This window comes from Oryctolagus cuniculus, chromosome 11 (genome assembly GCF_051225735.1).
Source record: "Oryctolagus cuniculus isolate XC-2025 breed Fujian yellow rabbit chromosome 11, ASM5122573v1, whole genome shotgun sequence".
NCBI lineage: Eukaryota > Metazoa > Chordata > Mammalia > Lagomorpha > Leporidae > Oryctolagus > Oryctolagus cuniculus.
The window spans coordinates 10,652,666-10,667,999 of NC_142877.1; the positions used below are offsets into that span (position 1 = coordinate 10,652,666).

At 59.2% G+C, this 15,334-nt stretch overlaps 1 protein-coding gene across 9 annotated transcripts in view; it reads left to right on the forward strand.

Annotated features, from left to right (window-relative positions):
- Positions 1-13,516, forward strand: part of UBE2V1 (ubiquitin conjugating enzyme E2 V1) — a 30,509-nt gene extending 16,993 nt beyond the window's left edge. For all 9 annotated transcript variants that reach the window (XM_089307045.1, XM_089307044.1, XM_089307043.1 and 6 more), the window contains 2 exons: positions 10,300-10,425; positions 11,922-13,516. In XM_089307045.1, coding sequence (XP_089163171.1) covers positions 10,300-10,425; positions 11,922-12,068 — 273 coding nt within the window. In that variant the 3' untranslated portion in view covers positions 12,069-13,516. The remainder of the gene's footprint in view (positions 1-10,299; positions 10,426-11,921) is intronic.
- Positions 13,517-15,334: the final 1,818 nt, after the last annotated feature.

The following is a 15,334-nucleotide window of genomic DNA, read 5'->3' on the forward strand; positions in this document are numbered from 1 at the left end:
TGCTGCGCCCGTGCACAGAAGAGCCGCACAGCGGGACGGGCAGGGGCCTCTTCTAGAGCTGGGGGTCTGGGAGTCCCTGCTCTCCTCCACGCCAGCCCCCCTTGTTTTGAGGGCAGAGTCAGCCCTCAGGAAATGGTAGGCTCACAGGAGCAGGGGTGCGTTGGGTTTGTTTTAGAGATGAGACACAGCTCAGGCGCGATAGCACCTGCACGGTCACTGGGCTGCCGCCGCGGGTCAGCCTGTCTGGCCCCAGCCTGCCTCTTCCCCACAGGCCCACCGTCCCCTCTGGGTCGTGTGTGGAGTCTGTTTGCTGCCGCTCTGGCGTTCCCCGGGTGTGCAGGGGTCGGATGAAGACCTCCATGCTGGTGATAGCCACTTCCCACGAGCAGGGGGTCTCGGCGTGCCCGTGCCAGAGGATGCCAGCGCTCTGCGCCCGCGCCGGGGCCGTAGAGGAGCAGGAAGCCGGAGCTCTGGCGCCAGCCTCGCCAGCCGGCCACACTCGGGCAGACAGGTGCCTTTGCTCTCTAGTCTTCTGGGACCTTAGAGTGCTGTGGACTGTTGCAAAATAAGCGTTCAGCCTACTGTTACTCATTTCCTTATCCTCTTCTCCTGTGACCCCAGAAGTATTTCCTACGTCTTACATAGCAGGGGTCGCCAGCCTGGAAGTCCTGTTTCCCCCTGGAGATCCGTCTCCTGCGCTCTGTGCTGATGGCTTCATCCCAAGAATGGTTTTGGTTTCTTGTTCTTTCTTTCTTTCTTTCTTACTTGAAAGGCAGCGTGAGAGATCCCTTCATCCACCTGTTCACTCCCCGAATGCCCGCAGGAGCCTGGCTGAAGCTGGGGCCAGGAACTCCCCTCCTGGTCTCCCACGTGGGTGGCAGGGACTCAGATACTTGAGCCATCAGCCATTGCATCGCGGGCACAGGAGTGGGAGCTGGCGTGGCCGGGTGCCTTGAGAGTGGGCCTGGTCCCCTCCTCCTGACTCGGCAGGTTTGTTCATCCGCGAGTTCTGACAAGTTCACGAATGAACTGGTGCACGGCGCTGTGAATAGCATGCCAACGCCGCTGTGCTGTGCACTTAAAAACCCCACAGAACAGCAAGCAGGGCGTGCGCGATTCCACCCGAAGCGGCCTGTGTTACCACGGATTTCAGTTTCCCTCCCTCCCGACGGGGCTGAGTTTCAGTAAGTAGCCGTGCTGACTTGCAGTCACGCATACTGTGAATTCGTCCTCCCGAGCGGTGCAGCTCCGTGGTTTGACCCTGTTCGAGGCTGGACACCAGACACTGGTTGTGAACATTTTCATCACCTGCAAGCAGTCCCAGCCCTGTCGGCGGTCACTCCCGTCCCTCTGGCCACCCTCTGCCTCCTGCCCTTGACGGTCAGTCACCAGTCCAGCTCCTGGCTCAGGGAGTTTGCTTCTGGACATTGCATGTGATGGGGCTGTGCGGTGTCTAGTCTTAAAGTACTTGCTCTTTCGTCCCGAGGTCCCTGTGCTTGTCCTGAGGTCCCCAGGGTTTACCTCTGCTGACAGCGTCTGTGAGCGTGTCATTGAGTTACGGCGCAGTGCTCATCGGTGGACGGTGCCGTATTTCGTCCCTCGTTAGCTGGCGGCATCTGAATGGTGCTGCCTTTTGGCCGTCGTGGAGAGACTGCTCAGATGGCCGTCTGGAGGCTTCTGTGTAGACACACACTGCAGTTGTCCTGGGCAGTGCGTGCCCAGGAGTGAGGTGTGGGGCCGCAGGGTCCCTCTGCGAACGTTGAGGGCCTGGCAAATGTTTCCAGAGCAGCTGCAGGTTTCCATCCCCGCCGGCAGCGTGGGCGGCTCTCGGCCTGCCCTCTGTTGTCTCTACCCCCAGTCTGAGTACCTGGCTCCCCAAGGTTAGGAACAGCCGCAGGGGAGCCGTGTCGGGTCCTGAGTTGACCATGGTCAGTGGTCAGCTTGACGACCTTTTCACTTTATGATGGTGCAGAAACACACCCATTAACCCATTAAGCCCTTCTGTTTCTCTCGGCACAGTACTCACTGAAATTACCTAAGACGTTCAACACTCAGCTTTTTATTTATTTATTTATTTATTTTCTGAAAGAGAGGTAGAAAGAGAGGTCTTCCATCCACTGGTTCACTCCCCACATGGCTGCAACGGCCGGAGCTGTGCAGATCCGAAGCCAGGAGCTTCTTCTGGGTCTTCCACGTGGGTGCAGGGGCCCAAGGACTATGGGCCATCTTCCACGACTTTCCCAGGCCACAGCAGAGAGCTGGATCAGAAGTGGAGCAGACAGGACTCGAACCGGCGCCCATATGGATGCCAGCGCTTCAGGCCAGGGCGTTAACCCACTGCGCCACAGCGCTGGCCCCTCAACACTCAGCTATTAAAGAGGCTTTGTGTAGAGCAGTGTGAGTGTTCTGAGCACGTCTAGGCCGTGATGCTCACCGGTTAGGGTGTGACACGTGCTTTGGCTTGGGGCACTCGGCTCTTCAGGTTTTTCAGGACGGAACCCCATCGCAGGTTGAGGAGCATCTACCTGCTCCCGGAGCTTCCTGTGACCGATCTGTTTCATGAGTAGCAGAGAAGATACCTGTGGGGTGGGTGTGGGGACGCAGTAGGTTATGACTGACATCGGAGTACAAGTTCAAGTCCTGCCTCCTCCACTTCCAATTCCATTCCAAATTCCTAACACACCCGGGAAAGCAGCGGAAGTGCCTGGGCCCCTGCCACTCACGGGGAAGAGCCAGATGGCGCTCCAAGCTCCTGGCATCAGCCTGGCCCGCCCTGGCTGTGGCAGGCTTTTGGAGCGTGAACCAGCAGGTGAAAGATCCGTCTCTGTCTGTTAAGTATGCCGTGCACTGGACTATGAGCAGAATAAAGGATCTAAACAGAGCACTCAGTGATCTCCCCGTTGTACGTTTGTTACTGTTTTACTAAAAAAAAAAAGTCTTCATCAGAATGTAAAAGGCAGTGCTTTAGGGCCTGGCTTTCAGATCCGCTAGGAAAGTTTTTCTTGTGCATTGCTCAGAGCGGTGTGCGAGAATTCCTTCCTGGGCTGGGTGGTGCTGTGGTGCAGCAGGCTGTCTCGGCCTGCGGTGCCTGCGCCCCGCGTGAGCACAGGGTCACGGCGGGCTGCTCCACTTAAAATCCAGCTCCCTGCCAAGGCGCCTGGGGAGACAGCAGAAGGGGCCTAAGTGATCGGGTCTCTCCCAGCCCTGGCCATTGCAGGCATTTGGGGAGTGAACCAACAGATGGAAATCAATCTCTCTCTCTCTCTCTCTCTTTCTCCCCCACCTCTCTCCATTTCCCTCTTTCTAACTCTGCCTTTCAAATAAATAAAACGAATCTTTAAAAAAAAAATTTACTTCCTGCAGCATTATTCAGTGGTAGTGAAATATTAGAAGTAACTTCAGTGTCTTTAATAGACTGTGTAATGTAACCTTAGCTGTTGAGGAGAGGGGCCCAGACTTGGGTACAGAAAAGCTCAGTTACAGAGCAGTACACAGGGAGTGCTCCCACCTGGGGGCCAGGGAAGTGGGAGAGGGCACGGGGATGTGTGTGACAGGTGTCAGTGTCCTGAGGCTGGGGCCAGGGTGGGACGGAAACTTGGTTTTCATTGTATGCCCTTGTGGAGCTGTGGGCGTGTAGTAGTCCTGTCTCAGTGTTAACTGTTTGGATGTCCTCTCTCCCGTGTGTGTGTGTAGAAAAGCGAGTCCTCCAAGCCTAAAAGCAGAGCTTCCTGGGCAAGTCCTCCGTGGCTAATTCTGACCTCCAGCGTGGAGTATTCCCCGACGGCATAGGTGCTCGCTGGGGTCGGGCTGTGGGGCAGGGTTTCTGAGCCTCTGTGGGTGACAGGTCGGGCCGGACCACAGGTGTTTAACATTCTGGCCTCACTCAGGTGTATGCCCGCAACTTGTCCTTTCGCAGCAGTGGCCACCAGACCTGCACAGTGCGTAATCCCCCCTCCCCCCAACAGGGGGCAGACATCGCCCTTGTTAAGGCACTGCCAGGCTTCTGGGTGCTCCACAGCGTGTGTGTGCACGTGCTTATCCAGAGTGCCGTGGCTGTGCTTAAGAGGAAAACCCAGTCCCAGGAGCGTGGAGGAAAAGGAAAGTCGATGCCTCCCCCAGTTCGTTTGCTCTGCACTGAATGAAAGCCGCTGAGTTGATGTGTAGTGTTTCTGCCCACTTCCACTGTGGGCACACAACCATAAGTACACGTTCTTTCCAGGATAAAGTGAGAGCGGGCGTTGGGGTCCTCCTCGGATGCCTGTGTGCCTTTCACACGCCCTGGGGCAGGTGCTGGCCCTGGAGTTTGCCCTCGGGCTGCAGCCTGGGTTGAGCCTCTGTTGCAGGCATGGGGGAGTGAACCAGCAGATGCAAGATCAGTATCTACTCCCCCCCCCCCCCCAGTAAATTTTAGAAAAAGACAAGACACACGAGACCTTACGTGTTGTGTTTTTGCAGTTTGCTCTCGTCATGTGACGGGTGACGGGTGTCACACGTCTCTCTGGATCAGTCCACACTGATGCGTCTTTAGGAAACCCTCCCTTGGGTGACTGATCCACGAATGTATTCTTGTAAAAATGCCCAGCAGTGCCGATGCGTAGAGGGAGAAGTCGGTCACTCCCCCGCACGGCGTCAGCTGTCTCGTTCTCCCAGTTTTAGTGAGGCGTAGCTGGTGGAAGGGGTGCAATGTGGTGATGTGGGCACACTTAGGACCACACATGGACGCCTCCACCACACACGGCTGCTGCTGTGAGTGTGAGCACAGAGCCACTCCCGGGCAGCTCCAGGCGGTCAGGTCTGTTAATGTAGTCACCGCACACAAGGCCCCAGAGGTAGATGTGGCTTTGCTTTTCATATTTACTTGAAAGGCAGAGTGACGGAGATCCTTCATCCGCTGGTTCACCCCTCAAATGGCCACAACAGCCGTAGTCGGGCCAGGCCAGAGCCAGGAACTCCATCAGGGTCTCCGCGTGCGTGGCTGGGGGCCATGCTTGGGCCGTCTTCTGCTGCCGTTCCAGGCTCTTAGCGGGGAGTTGGATCAGCAGCAGAGAGCCAGGATGCAGCTGGCCCCTCGCTGATCTCCCGTCTGCAAGTGCGCCTTTGCTCTGCCCGTTGCCTCCACTCCCACCCCTGACGTCACCCTGTAGTGTGTGTTTCTGTGAGGTCTGCCTGGGTTCCATGTGTGTCTCTCTGTTGGGTCTGGCCTGTTTCACACCTGACGTCCTCTAGGTTTATCCATGTTGTCACAAACAGCAGGGTTTCTTTCTGGTTCCTGGTTCCGGTGGAGTGGCGTTCCAGCCCGCACACAGACCATGTTTTCTTTGTCCGTTCATCCGCTGTGGACACATGGGTGGTTTCCTATCCTGGTGAGCCTGGGAGTGCAGGTAGCTCTCCCACAAGATTCTGGCTGCATCTCCCTCGCAGGGATTGCCCGCACTGGGCACTTCAACAGTGATGACTTGGTACAGGAAGTTGATCCAATAGGTGTCGGACTGGGAGAGTGAGAGGCTCAGGCATACCGTGGGAACCAAAAGCACTCGCTGCGCTGGGCGGCCTGTCAGAACCAAGCACGTGGAGGAGAGGCACCCTCTGCTGCTGCCGGCGCCTGGTGGGGGCCCCTGGCTGGCTGGGGGTCTGGAAGACAGGAGCCCAGACCAGCTCTTTCTGCCAGCGCCGTTCCTGTAGCGAGGAGGAAGGAGCGCGAGGCCCATTGTTTAGTCTCAGGTCAGGCGGTTACTTTACGGCTTAGTCTTCAGGTTGTAGGACGTGTGGGTGGCATGAGGACTGAATCAGAGACGCGAATGTTGCCTGTGGCTCCCCTGGAGGACACGGCAGTGGTGGGGAGACAGCGATGCGGGGCCAGGGATAATTACGTCCCCGGATGTGCCGCGGGCGCGTGCAGAGGCCGTTTGCTCACTAGGACGCAGGCTCCGCTTCTCATTGTCAGCTGGCTTCCTGGTGAGGCCCCAGCAGTCGGAGACAGGTGCCCAAGAGGCAGGTGGGCGGGGCTGGCACCGTCCCAGTGGCCCACTGTTTGCACATTCTCTTACCGAGCCTCAGCCTGGCATTGCCGACGGGCTCTGCCCCCAGCCTTGTCCAGTCTCCTGTCGTTCCCCGATCCCTCAGCCCCAGGAGGGCCCCGGGGCAGCCAGGCACCTCGGAGGTCCCATTCAACCCTTGGGATCCCCGCTTCCGGCTCCAGCCCCGCCAAACCCCAGCTCAACCTTGCAGCCCCAGCTTAGGGTTAGCACCTGCTTCCTGCCGGTGCCTTGCTCGGCGCTGTCTGCTTAGCTGCCCTTCTGCCTGCTGCAGCCTGACGGGCACCTGTTTCCCCAGCTCCCTGGGCTGAGGCTGTGGTCCTGGGTTAGGATGCTGGCTCCCGGCACTGCTGTGGTGGGCGGCGGCGCCTGGCGCACCATCCCAGGCTGCTGAGCTGATGGGCAGCTGCACACGGCCCTGCCGCTCGAGGGACCACTTGTCCTGCTGTGGCAAGTGCCTGCGTTTATGCACGCGACTGCGTGGGGTTCGGGTTGAGTAGCCGTGGACAGGTCGACCTGATAAACTTGGGAATTCAGATGCTGTGATTTTCTTTGCAAGTTTTGTAGCCAGCATGCTGTTCCCTTTTCACGTCCCACAGATTTTGAAGTTTGATTTGCTAACCCTCTCAGGCCCACAGAAAGGTCACAGGCAGTTCCCATGCGTCCCTCCAGCGCTGGAGTCGCTGAGCACGCTGGGGTTCCGCCGTCTGTTTCCTGTCTGGAACCCCAGCCTCGTGAGCCTCGTCACGCTGGTCCTCACGGCCGGGGCAGTGCTCCGGCTCCCCGCTGCTGGCGCTGCCCTTGCGGCTGCCTGGGCAGGTGTCCCTCTGCGTGTCTCGCACGCCTGATGCACCTCCTCGCACCCAGGAGCGTGTGCGCACACCGTCTCCTGAGCTGCTTTGCGTGTGCTGTGGAGGTGGTGTGTCGGAACGTCCTGCAGCTCCTGTCGGACTAGCGCGTGCTCCGTGCAGTGGGCCGGTGTGTCTGGGCCTCCCTGTGGAGCGGCTGCCGGGTGTCCGGTTCCAGAGCTGTGCAGGTGGACGTGGAGGTTGTCAGCGCTCCGCGTGCGAGTCCCTTGGTGGGAAATCCCCAGAATGCACGTGCCCACGTCCGGCCCCGCCAGCCCCTCAGGAAGCGCCACAGCCTCCACGGGGAGTGGTGCTCGTGGGGACAGGATGGAACGTTCCAGCAGTTCTTCCTGCGCGGAAACCTCTGTAGCGGAACCCCGGAGCACGCATGGGCAAAGCAAGGGCAGGAAGTGCTGCGTGGGCCGGGGCAGGCCCCTCGGGCTCCGTGAGCTCGGGAGGTTTCTGCTGCGTCCAGGGACGGCGCACGTTACACATCAGTGGTGACACTGCCAGGTTTCTCTCTAAGAAATTGGCTGTAGCGTGGATGTTTTAAATTTTCACTTCAAAGTAATGTTGAGATACAATCTTTTTATTAAAGATTTATTTATTTACTTGAAAGAGTTACACAGAGAAGGAGAGACAGAGAGAGAATCTTCCATCTGATGGTTCACTCTCCAGTTGGCTGCAACAGCCAGAGCTGGGCCAATCCGGAGCCAGGAGCTTCTTCCGGGTCTTTCCACGTGCGTGCAGGGGCCGGAGTAATTGGGCCATCTTCCACTGCTTTCCCAGGCCACAGCAGAGAGCTGGATCAGAAGTGGAGCAGCCAGGACTCAAACTAGCACCCACATGGGATCTCGGCACTGCAGGCAGTGGCTTTATCCGCTACACCACGGCTCTGGCCCTGAGATATAATTTTTTTTTTTTTTTTTTTTTTTTTTTTTTTTTTTTTTGACAGAGTGGATAGAGACAGAAAGGTCTTCCTTTTTGCCGTTGGTTCACCCTCCAATGGCCGCCATGGCTGGCACGCTGTGGCCGGTGCACCGCACTGATCCGAAGGCAGGAGCCAGGCGCTTCTCCTGGTCTCCCATGCGGGTGCAGGGCCCAAGCACTTGGGCCATCCTCCACTGCCTTCCCGGGCCACAGCAGAGAGCTGGCCTGGAAGTGGAACAACCGGGACAGAATCCGGCGCCCCGACCGGGACTAGAACCCGGTGTGCCAGCGCCACAGGTGGAGGATTAGCCTAGTGAGCTGCAGCACCGGCTGAGATATAATCTTTTAATGTTCCAAATCCTCCTTAGGCAGTTGAATGCTGTCGTCAACACATAGAGTGCCCTGTGACCTTGTCTCAGTACTGCTGAAGCCACAGAACCTGCGTCAGGGCCTTCAGAAGTGTGTTACGGAAGATGCTGGAGGCTGTGGTGGCACGTGGGCTAAGCTACTGCCTGTGACAGTGGCATCCCATGTCCGAGTGCTGGTCTGTGTCCTGGCGGCTCCGGTTCGGATCTGGCTCCCTGCTGATGCACCTGGGAAAGCAGCGGAGGACGGCCCAAGTATTGAGCCTCTGTCAACCATGAGGGAGACCCGGATGCAGCTCCAGGCTTTTGCCTGGCCCTGTCCTGGCTGCTGTGGCCTTCTGGAGAGAACCAGCAGATGCAAGATCTCTTTCCCTCCTGCCCCCACTCCCAGGTCACTCTGCCTTTCAGACTGTCAGACTTTGTGATTTTGGTAATTTCTATAAGCCCAGGAGGGCTTCCAAAATGACCCTTTTTTAAAAAAATAGAAATTCTCTCACGTGGCAGAGAGTGTGGAGCATGAATAAATTTGGGCTCCCGGGGCCAGCGCCGTGGCTCATTTGGTTAATCCTCCGCCTGCGGCACCAGCATCCCATATGGGCGCCAGGTTCTAGTCCCGGCTGCTCCTCTTCCAGTCCAGCTCTCTGCTGTGGCCAGGGAGTGCAGTGGAGGATGGCCCAAGTGCTTGGGCCCTGCACCCCATGGGAGACCAGGAGAAGCACCTGGCTCCTGGCTTCGGATCGGCACAGCTCTGGCCATAGCGGCCATTTGGGGAGTGAACCAACAGAAGGAAGACCATTCTTTCTCACTGTCTGTAACTCTGTCAAATAAATAAAATCTTTAAAAATTTTTGGGGTCCCTTCTGTCAGCAGATGTGAGTGTGCAGTGTGCCGATGCTGCCCCTCCCGCGTGGGCTGTGGACGTGGGGACTCTGGATCTCGGAGGAGCGGCTCTGTCGGTGCTGTCCAGGCTCCATGTTAAGTGCCTGACGGGGCCTGAGCGCCAGAGCCAGGAGGACATGGGGGGCCGGGCCCAAGGCAGCCAGCAAGTGGTAGGTGGAAGAGGAATGAGGAGGCGAAGGGGCAGGTGAGGCCAGAGTGCTCCGGGCCAGAGGCTTCCTTCCTCCCGCGAAGGCGCGGAGCGAGGATCCAGCCAGGCTGTAGGTGGAGGACAGTGGACGGAAGTGGGGCACTTGGAGGCGGACGCGCCAGGACCTGGTAGTGGAGACGCCCGGCTGCCTGGGTGGGTGGCGGCGCAGGGTGTGGAATCCTGACCTAGGTCTGGTTTCGCTCTGGTTTGGGATCTTTACGAATGAGAAATTTTCCTGTGGGTATGTTAACTGCCTTGTGAACCTTAAGGTTGATGCCCACGTGGTGTTGGGACAGGCCACTGTGCAGTGTGGCCGAGGCCTTAGAGCTTGTCCTCTGTGGTCGTTCCCCAGTGTGACCACTAGATGTCGCCGAGCACACGGTAATCGACCCAGTGCTGTGCAGGCTGAGAGGGACTCAGCAAGGTGGCCCCAGCCCTGCAGGGGGCGCTGTCGCCTTCGGTGTGCTCTTCAGACCCAGGAGTGTGACCGCATAGAGGAGAGCAGCTTAGGGACCCGGTGTGTTGGCACCTGGTTTTCAAGGTGTCTGGCAGTTGGGGGTGGGTGCTGTGGGGTCTGGGCTTTCGGGTGCATCGCAGCAAAGGCACACTGGCTCGAGGGCCTGTCCTCTCCTGTGCGGGGCTGCAGCCCGCGGCCCCCACCTCACCCACTGAGAGCGCGTGGGCTCTCGGGTCATCACAACTGTAAGACAACCATGAAGAAGTGCAGGGAGGCCTGGGGCGGGCAGCTTCGTGCCTGCACCCCCAGCCCAAGCTTAATTCTGAAGCGCTCGGAAGCAGTGGCCTGTGGGCACTTCGCACACAGTGCGGCAGGTGCCTCCCGCAGACGGCCCTCTGCGTGGGCTTGGCCGAGCTAAACCGCACCGAGGCCGGCTCACGTGTTCTGACTTATCCCCAAGGCCAAGAGTGCGTGTAAGCTGGGGCCCGAGGCAGGTGTTGGCTGGGCGGGAAGTGCGGGCTCACGGGTCTGGGTTCTTTGTTCTCAGTCACCTGACCTTTCTCTACCTTTCTTTCCAGACAATTTACGAAAACAGAATATACAGCCTTAAAATAGAGTGTGGACCCAAATACCCAGAAGCGCCCCCCTTTGTACGATTCGTAACAAAAATTAATATGAACGGAGTTAATAGTTCTAACGGAGTGGTAAGTCCCCTGCCTCCCCAGCCAGCCCTTGTTCCTGGGAGCGAGAATCGCTTTCTGCTCACCGTCGGGCACCCCATGGGCTCGCGGCCTCCTGCTCCTGGGTCGTGTGGTGCAGGCCGGAGCGGGGGCTGTCCCCCACTCCATTTAGGTGTCACTCACCGGGGCTCTGTGCCCGCCCCGCCAACACGAGCTCATTGTGTCCTCTGAGCTCATTGTGTCCTCTGACCGGGAGCTGGAGACTGCAGGGCCACCACCACCACCACCACCCCCGCCTGGGCCACGCCCCCCGCCTGGGCCATGCCGCCGGCAGGAAGTTTTGTTTTTCCTCTATGGCCTTGCCTTGTAAACTTGCCTTTCACAGGTTGAGTTCCTACTGGAAAGTCTCAAGCCTTGTGGACGCCAGCGTGACACTCGGGAGGTGTCCGGTGTCTGAGTGGGCTTCCTGTGTCCCGCGTCACAGTGCCCGGCTTCAAGTCCCGCCTCTGCTTCTGACCCAGCTTCCGCCTGGCCCAGCCCTGGTCGTGAAGGCGTTTGAGGAAAGAACTCACAAATAGGGGATCCCCCGCTCTCTCTGCCTTCAGATAAGAAAGTGTCCGTGTCGGGGCAGGTCAGATTAGGGAGACTCAAGCATTTGTCAAGTTGCTACCAGGGCTCTAAAGTCCAGCCGCTTCTGAAATCACAATGCTCTCGTTCCAAGCCTTTGGATTAGGAATGCTCAGTCTATACTGCATTTTTCAAAAGAATTCCTACTTACTTATTGGAAAGAGAACGATTTTCCATCTGCTGGTTCATTCCCCAGATGACCACGGCGGCCAGGGCTGGTCCAGGCCAAAGCCAGAAGCCCGGAGCTCTGTCGCTCTCCCCCGTGAGTGGCAGAGGCCGGAGGACGCGGGCCCTCGTCTGCTGTCTCCCAGGTGCATTAACGGAGCTGGATCAGAAGCCGAGCGCTGGGACCTGAAGTGGCGCCCGTGTGGGATGCCGGCCGCCTGGGCGTAGGTGGGGAAGCAGTGACGGCGGCAGGGTCTGTCGCGGCCTCAGCGCCAGTGGGGCCTTCCCGAGAGGCCGGCACGTGTCGCAGGCGTGTCTGTGTGCTCGTGTCACTTCTGTCCCGCACGTCGCTGTCTGCGGCGCTCAGGAGACTGGACTGAGAGAGGAGAGGGCCTCGGTGCCCTGGCTCAGCACTTGACGTTGCACCCGAGCCGGCTCTCAGCCCGGCACTGCACTAGCCTGAGAGGCTTCGGCTCTGGGGCAGAAGCCGGCCCCAGCCGTGCTCACCAGCGCGCTCCTCACTGCCCTGCACAGCCAGGTGCAGCACGGGAGGACGCCCCGGACGGCCCGCGTGGGCCTGGGATGGCCTCCCGAGCCTCAGCAGCCCTGTTCCTCCTGACAGCTCGGCGTGGAGGGAGGGGCGCTGGGTGGGGTTTCTGCGTGGCCCTGTGGGCCCCGTGTCCTCCCCGGCGCGGGGGCCTGACCGTGGGCTGTCTGCCTCTCCGCAGGTGGACCCGAGAGCCATCTCCGTGTTAGCGAAGTGGCAGAACTCGTACAGCATCCGAGTGGTGCTGCAGGAGCTGCGGCGCCTGCTGATGGCCAAGGAGAACATGAAGCTGCCTCAGCCGCCCGAGGGCCAGTGCTACAGCAACTGAGCGCCGGCCCGGCCACGCCCTCCGCAGTAGGGATCTGCTAGGTTCGTCCTGTAGGCCTCAGAGTACTGGAAAGGAAGCTCCCTGCAAAGGCGATCTATCTAAAGACACTGTCAGTGATACTAATTTTTTGTCCATTTGAGATATGAGTTGTGCTATGACATCATCCTGTCGAGTGTAACCACTGTCCACGTAGCTGAGCTTCGGGATCAAGAACGCGTATTTCAGTTGACGCCCATCGTCGCGGTGGGACACGGCTACTCCACTGTGAAGACACATCACACGGCACCTTGCTGCTGACGGCCTGGCCTGGGCCTCCGTTCCCCCCGCCCCGCGCCCCCTCCACGGCGGCCCTCCGGCGTGGGCTGGCTCCTGAGAGTGGAGGTGACGGTTTCGGGGGGACTACTGTTGGGTATGGGGGTGCCTTGCACCCTGGTTTCTTTTTCTTTTTTCTTTTTTTTTTTTTTTGAGTCTTAAATGATGTTCTTTCCAAGCCATTGTCCCCTCCCGTCCCACTCCCGCCCTGGGCCGAAGCATAGATTGTAACACACACACACACACACCCCCGCTCCCCTCGGAAATTGGCCTTCGGGGAGGAATTCAGGGCTTTCCCGGGATCTTTCTCCCCCACTCTTTGTTGAGGGGCGCTGCTCTCCCTTCCTCACGGCCCCGGGGCCCTGCCACCCCCACACTTCCCGTGCCCGTCCGCACGTTGGCCAGACGCCGTCAGGGAAGGCTGGAGGGCCTCTGACGTCCCTCGTCGAGCTGGGACCCAGCCCGGGAGATGAAGGCCAGGCCGCAGCCCTGCCGCCCGCTGCCCTCGTCAGCCGCTCAGGCGGCCTCGCGGCTCAGGTTCTGACGGGGGACAAGAAGGGCGGCGGGTGCCCGCCCAGACCTGCCGGCTCCCCAAGTCCTTGGTGGTTAAGCCTGGGGAAAGGCCACTCGGGGACACGCAGCCCGCAGGAGCCCTCCGAATCGCTCTCCCTGTCATTGCTTTGGCTTTCCACTTGGAAGACGTTTGAAACAGGGTCCCGCTCGCTCAGCCCTGCAGCGCGTCAGGTCTAGTGTGGAATCCGACAAAGAACCTTCGATCCAGGCACTTGGTGCTGGCGCTGCCGCCCCCTCGGTCGTCCGCAGGGAGTGAGGGCTCGGCACGCGGCCGTGTCCCACTTGCAGTCGGGACCACTAGATGCTGACCTGGGGACGCGCCGACGTGACGAAGTCGCCGTGTCCCAAGGTTTTTTTTTTAATTAGTATTTGTGTAAAAAAACGACCTGTGAAGCAGCAGCTGGGAGTCTGAGACGCGGTTGTTCCCATTCCGCTTTTCCGGGAACCTTAGCTCGAGGAGGCGACGCCGGGCGGGAAGTCTAACAGCAGTGTTCCATCCGCAGCCTTTCCATTGTCAGACCATTGCCTGATTTTAATATAATAAAGTGTGCGTTAATATTTAACAGGCTCTGCTCTCTTGCTCTCGGCTTAGTGACTTAGGGGCAGAATCCCTGTTTCCGGTGCTTCGGGGCACAGACCGAAGCCCTACAGCCAGTACTGTCTTCTAGAAAGATCTAAATTAGTCAGTAGTTCGGCTTCACGGGCCCAGAGACGTCGGCACCGTGGAACAAGAGGAGGGCTCGTGCTCTTTTCTGTTGGTGAGATTTTGACTGATTTCTGTCCTCGTCTTCCCGCCTGTAGTGGAGGTTTCTCCCAGGGCATGTTTGGGTCAAGTTCTCGGTCTCCAGGTGTTGTGGATGTCGCTCTGCGTTTGTGAGCCATTCACAAACAGTTGGCTAGGTCTGGCCAGGGGGCCGTGCCTGCCAGCCCCTGTCCCAAAGTAGTTTGCTCAAGATTTATTTTGTTTATTTACAAGGAAGAGTTAGAGACAGAGAGAGGTCTTCTATCCACTGTTCACTCCCCAAATGGCTGCAGTGGCCAGGACTGGGCCGGGCTGAAGCCAGGAGCTTCCTCCGTGTCTCCCATGCGGGTGCAGGGGCCCGAGCACTTGGGCCACCCTCCACTGCCCTCCTAGGCGCAAGAGCAGGGAGCTGGGACTCAAACTGGTGCCATGAGATGCCGGCTTTGTAGGCGACAGCTTAACTCACGCTGCCACAACGCGGCCCCAAGGTCATAGTTTTAAGAAAGGATTTTTGGGGCTGGCGCTGCGGCATAGCAGGTAAAGCTGCTGCCTGAAGCACTGGCATCCTATGTGGGCGCTGGTTCGAGTCCCAGCTGCTCCTCTTCCGATCCAGCTCTCTGCTGTGACCTGGGAAGGCAGTGGAGGATGGCTCAAGTCCTTGGGCCCCTGCACCCACATGGGAGACCCAGAGGAAGCTCCTGGCTCCTGGCTTCGGGTCGGTGCAGCTCCACTTGTTACAGCGGTCATCTGGGGAGTGAACCAATGGACGGAAGACCTCTCTCTCTCTCTCTCTCTGCCTCTCCTATTTCTGTGTAATTCTGACTTTAAAATAAATAAATAAATCTTTAATAAAGAAAGAATTCTTTGGTTTCAGCAGCCGTGTGGGACGCTAGCCTTTAGCAGTGCCCTCGAAGCCGGGCGCAGTGGCGGCTGGAGCCTCCTGGGGGAAGGCCCACGGGTGTGGCCTCACCTGCGCGCAGTGGGCACGCGCCTGCAGCTGTCTCACCCGGGGTTTGGACTTTAGTCTCCCCACCAACAGGCACTGCGGTCCTGGCTGTGGGGCCCGGGCCGGGGCTGGGGAGGGGGCCCCGTGGTTCCCCTCTAATCTGCGAGCCCAGCCTACCTCGGTCCTGACAGTGGGCGGTGCCCCGGGCAGGGAGCAGGATGGGGGCTCCGTCATTCCCAGATGCTACAGGGAACCCCCAGAGTGAGGTCGGGGCTAACCCTAAGGGGGCCCACGGCCTAAAGCAGGCGCCTCCTGCTGCTGCTGGCAGAGAGAAAGCTGGCCTAGGACTCGGGGAGCCCGGCCCCGCCGCAGGGGATGGCCTTTCCTGGGGGCGGGGGAGGTGGTCTCACGCATGCGCGGGGCGCTGAGGTTCAGGGCCCGCGGGTTTGTGCCCGGTGCCTCTCCTGGAGCACACCCCTGAGCTGTGCCCTCCTGGGTCCCAGTGAAGGTCATCCACTGCGACTTCCCCTTGGGAACTCGGGTGCAGGGAGCTCATCACAGCGGGCTAGCGATGTTGAGGGAGGCCGTGGGTGGACCACTAGGCCTGCAGGGGTCTCCATTGCCCTGTGACTAGCTCCCCTAGCTGCAGCCTCCACTCTACAAAGTTCTGGGCCCCTCGGGTAGGGGCACCGT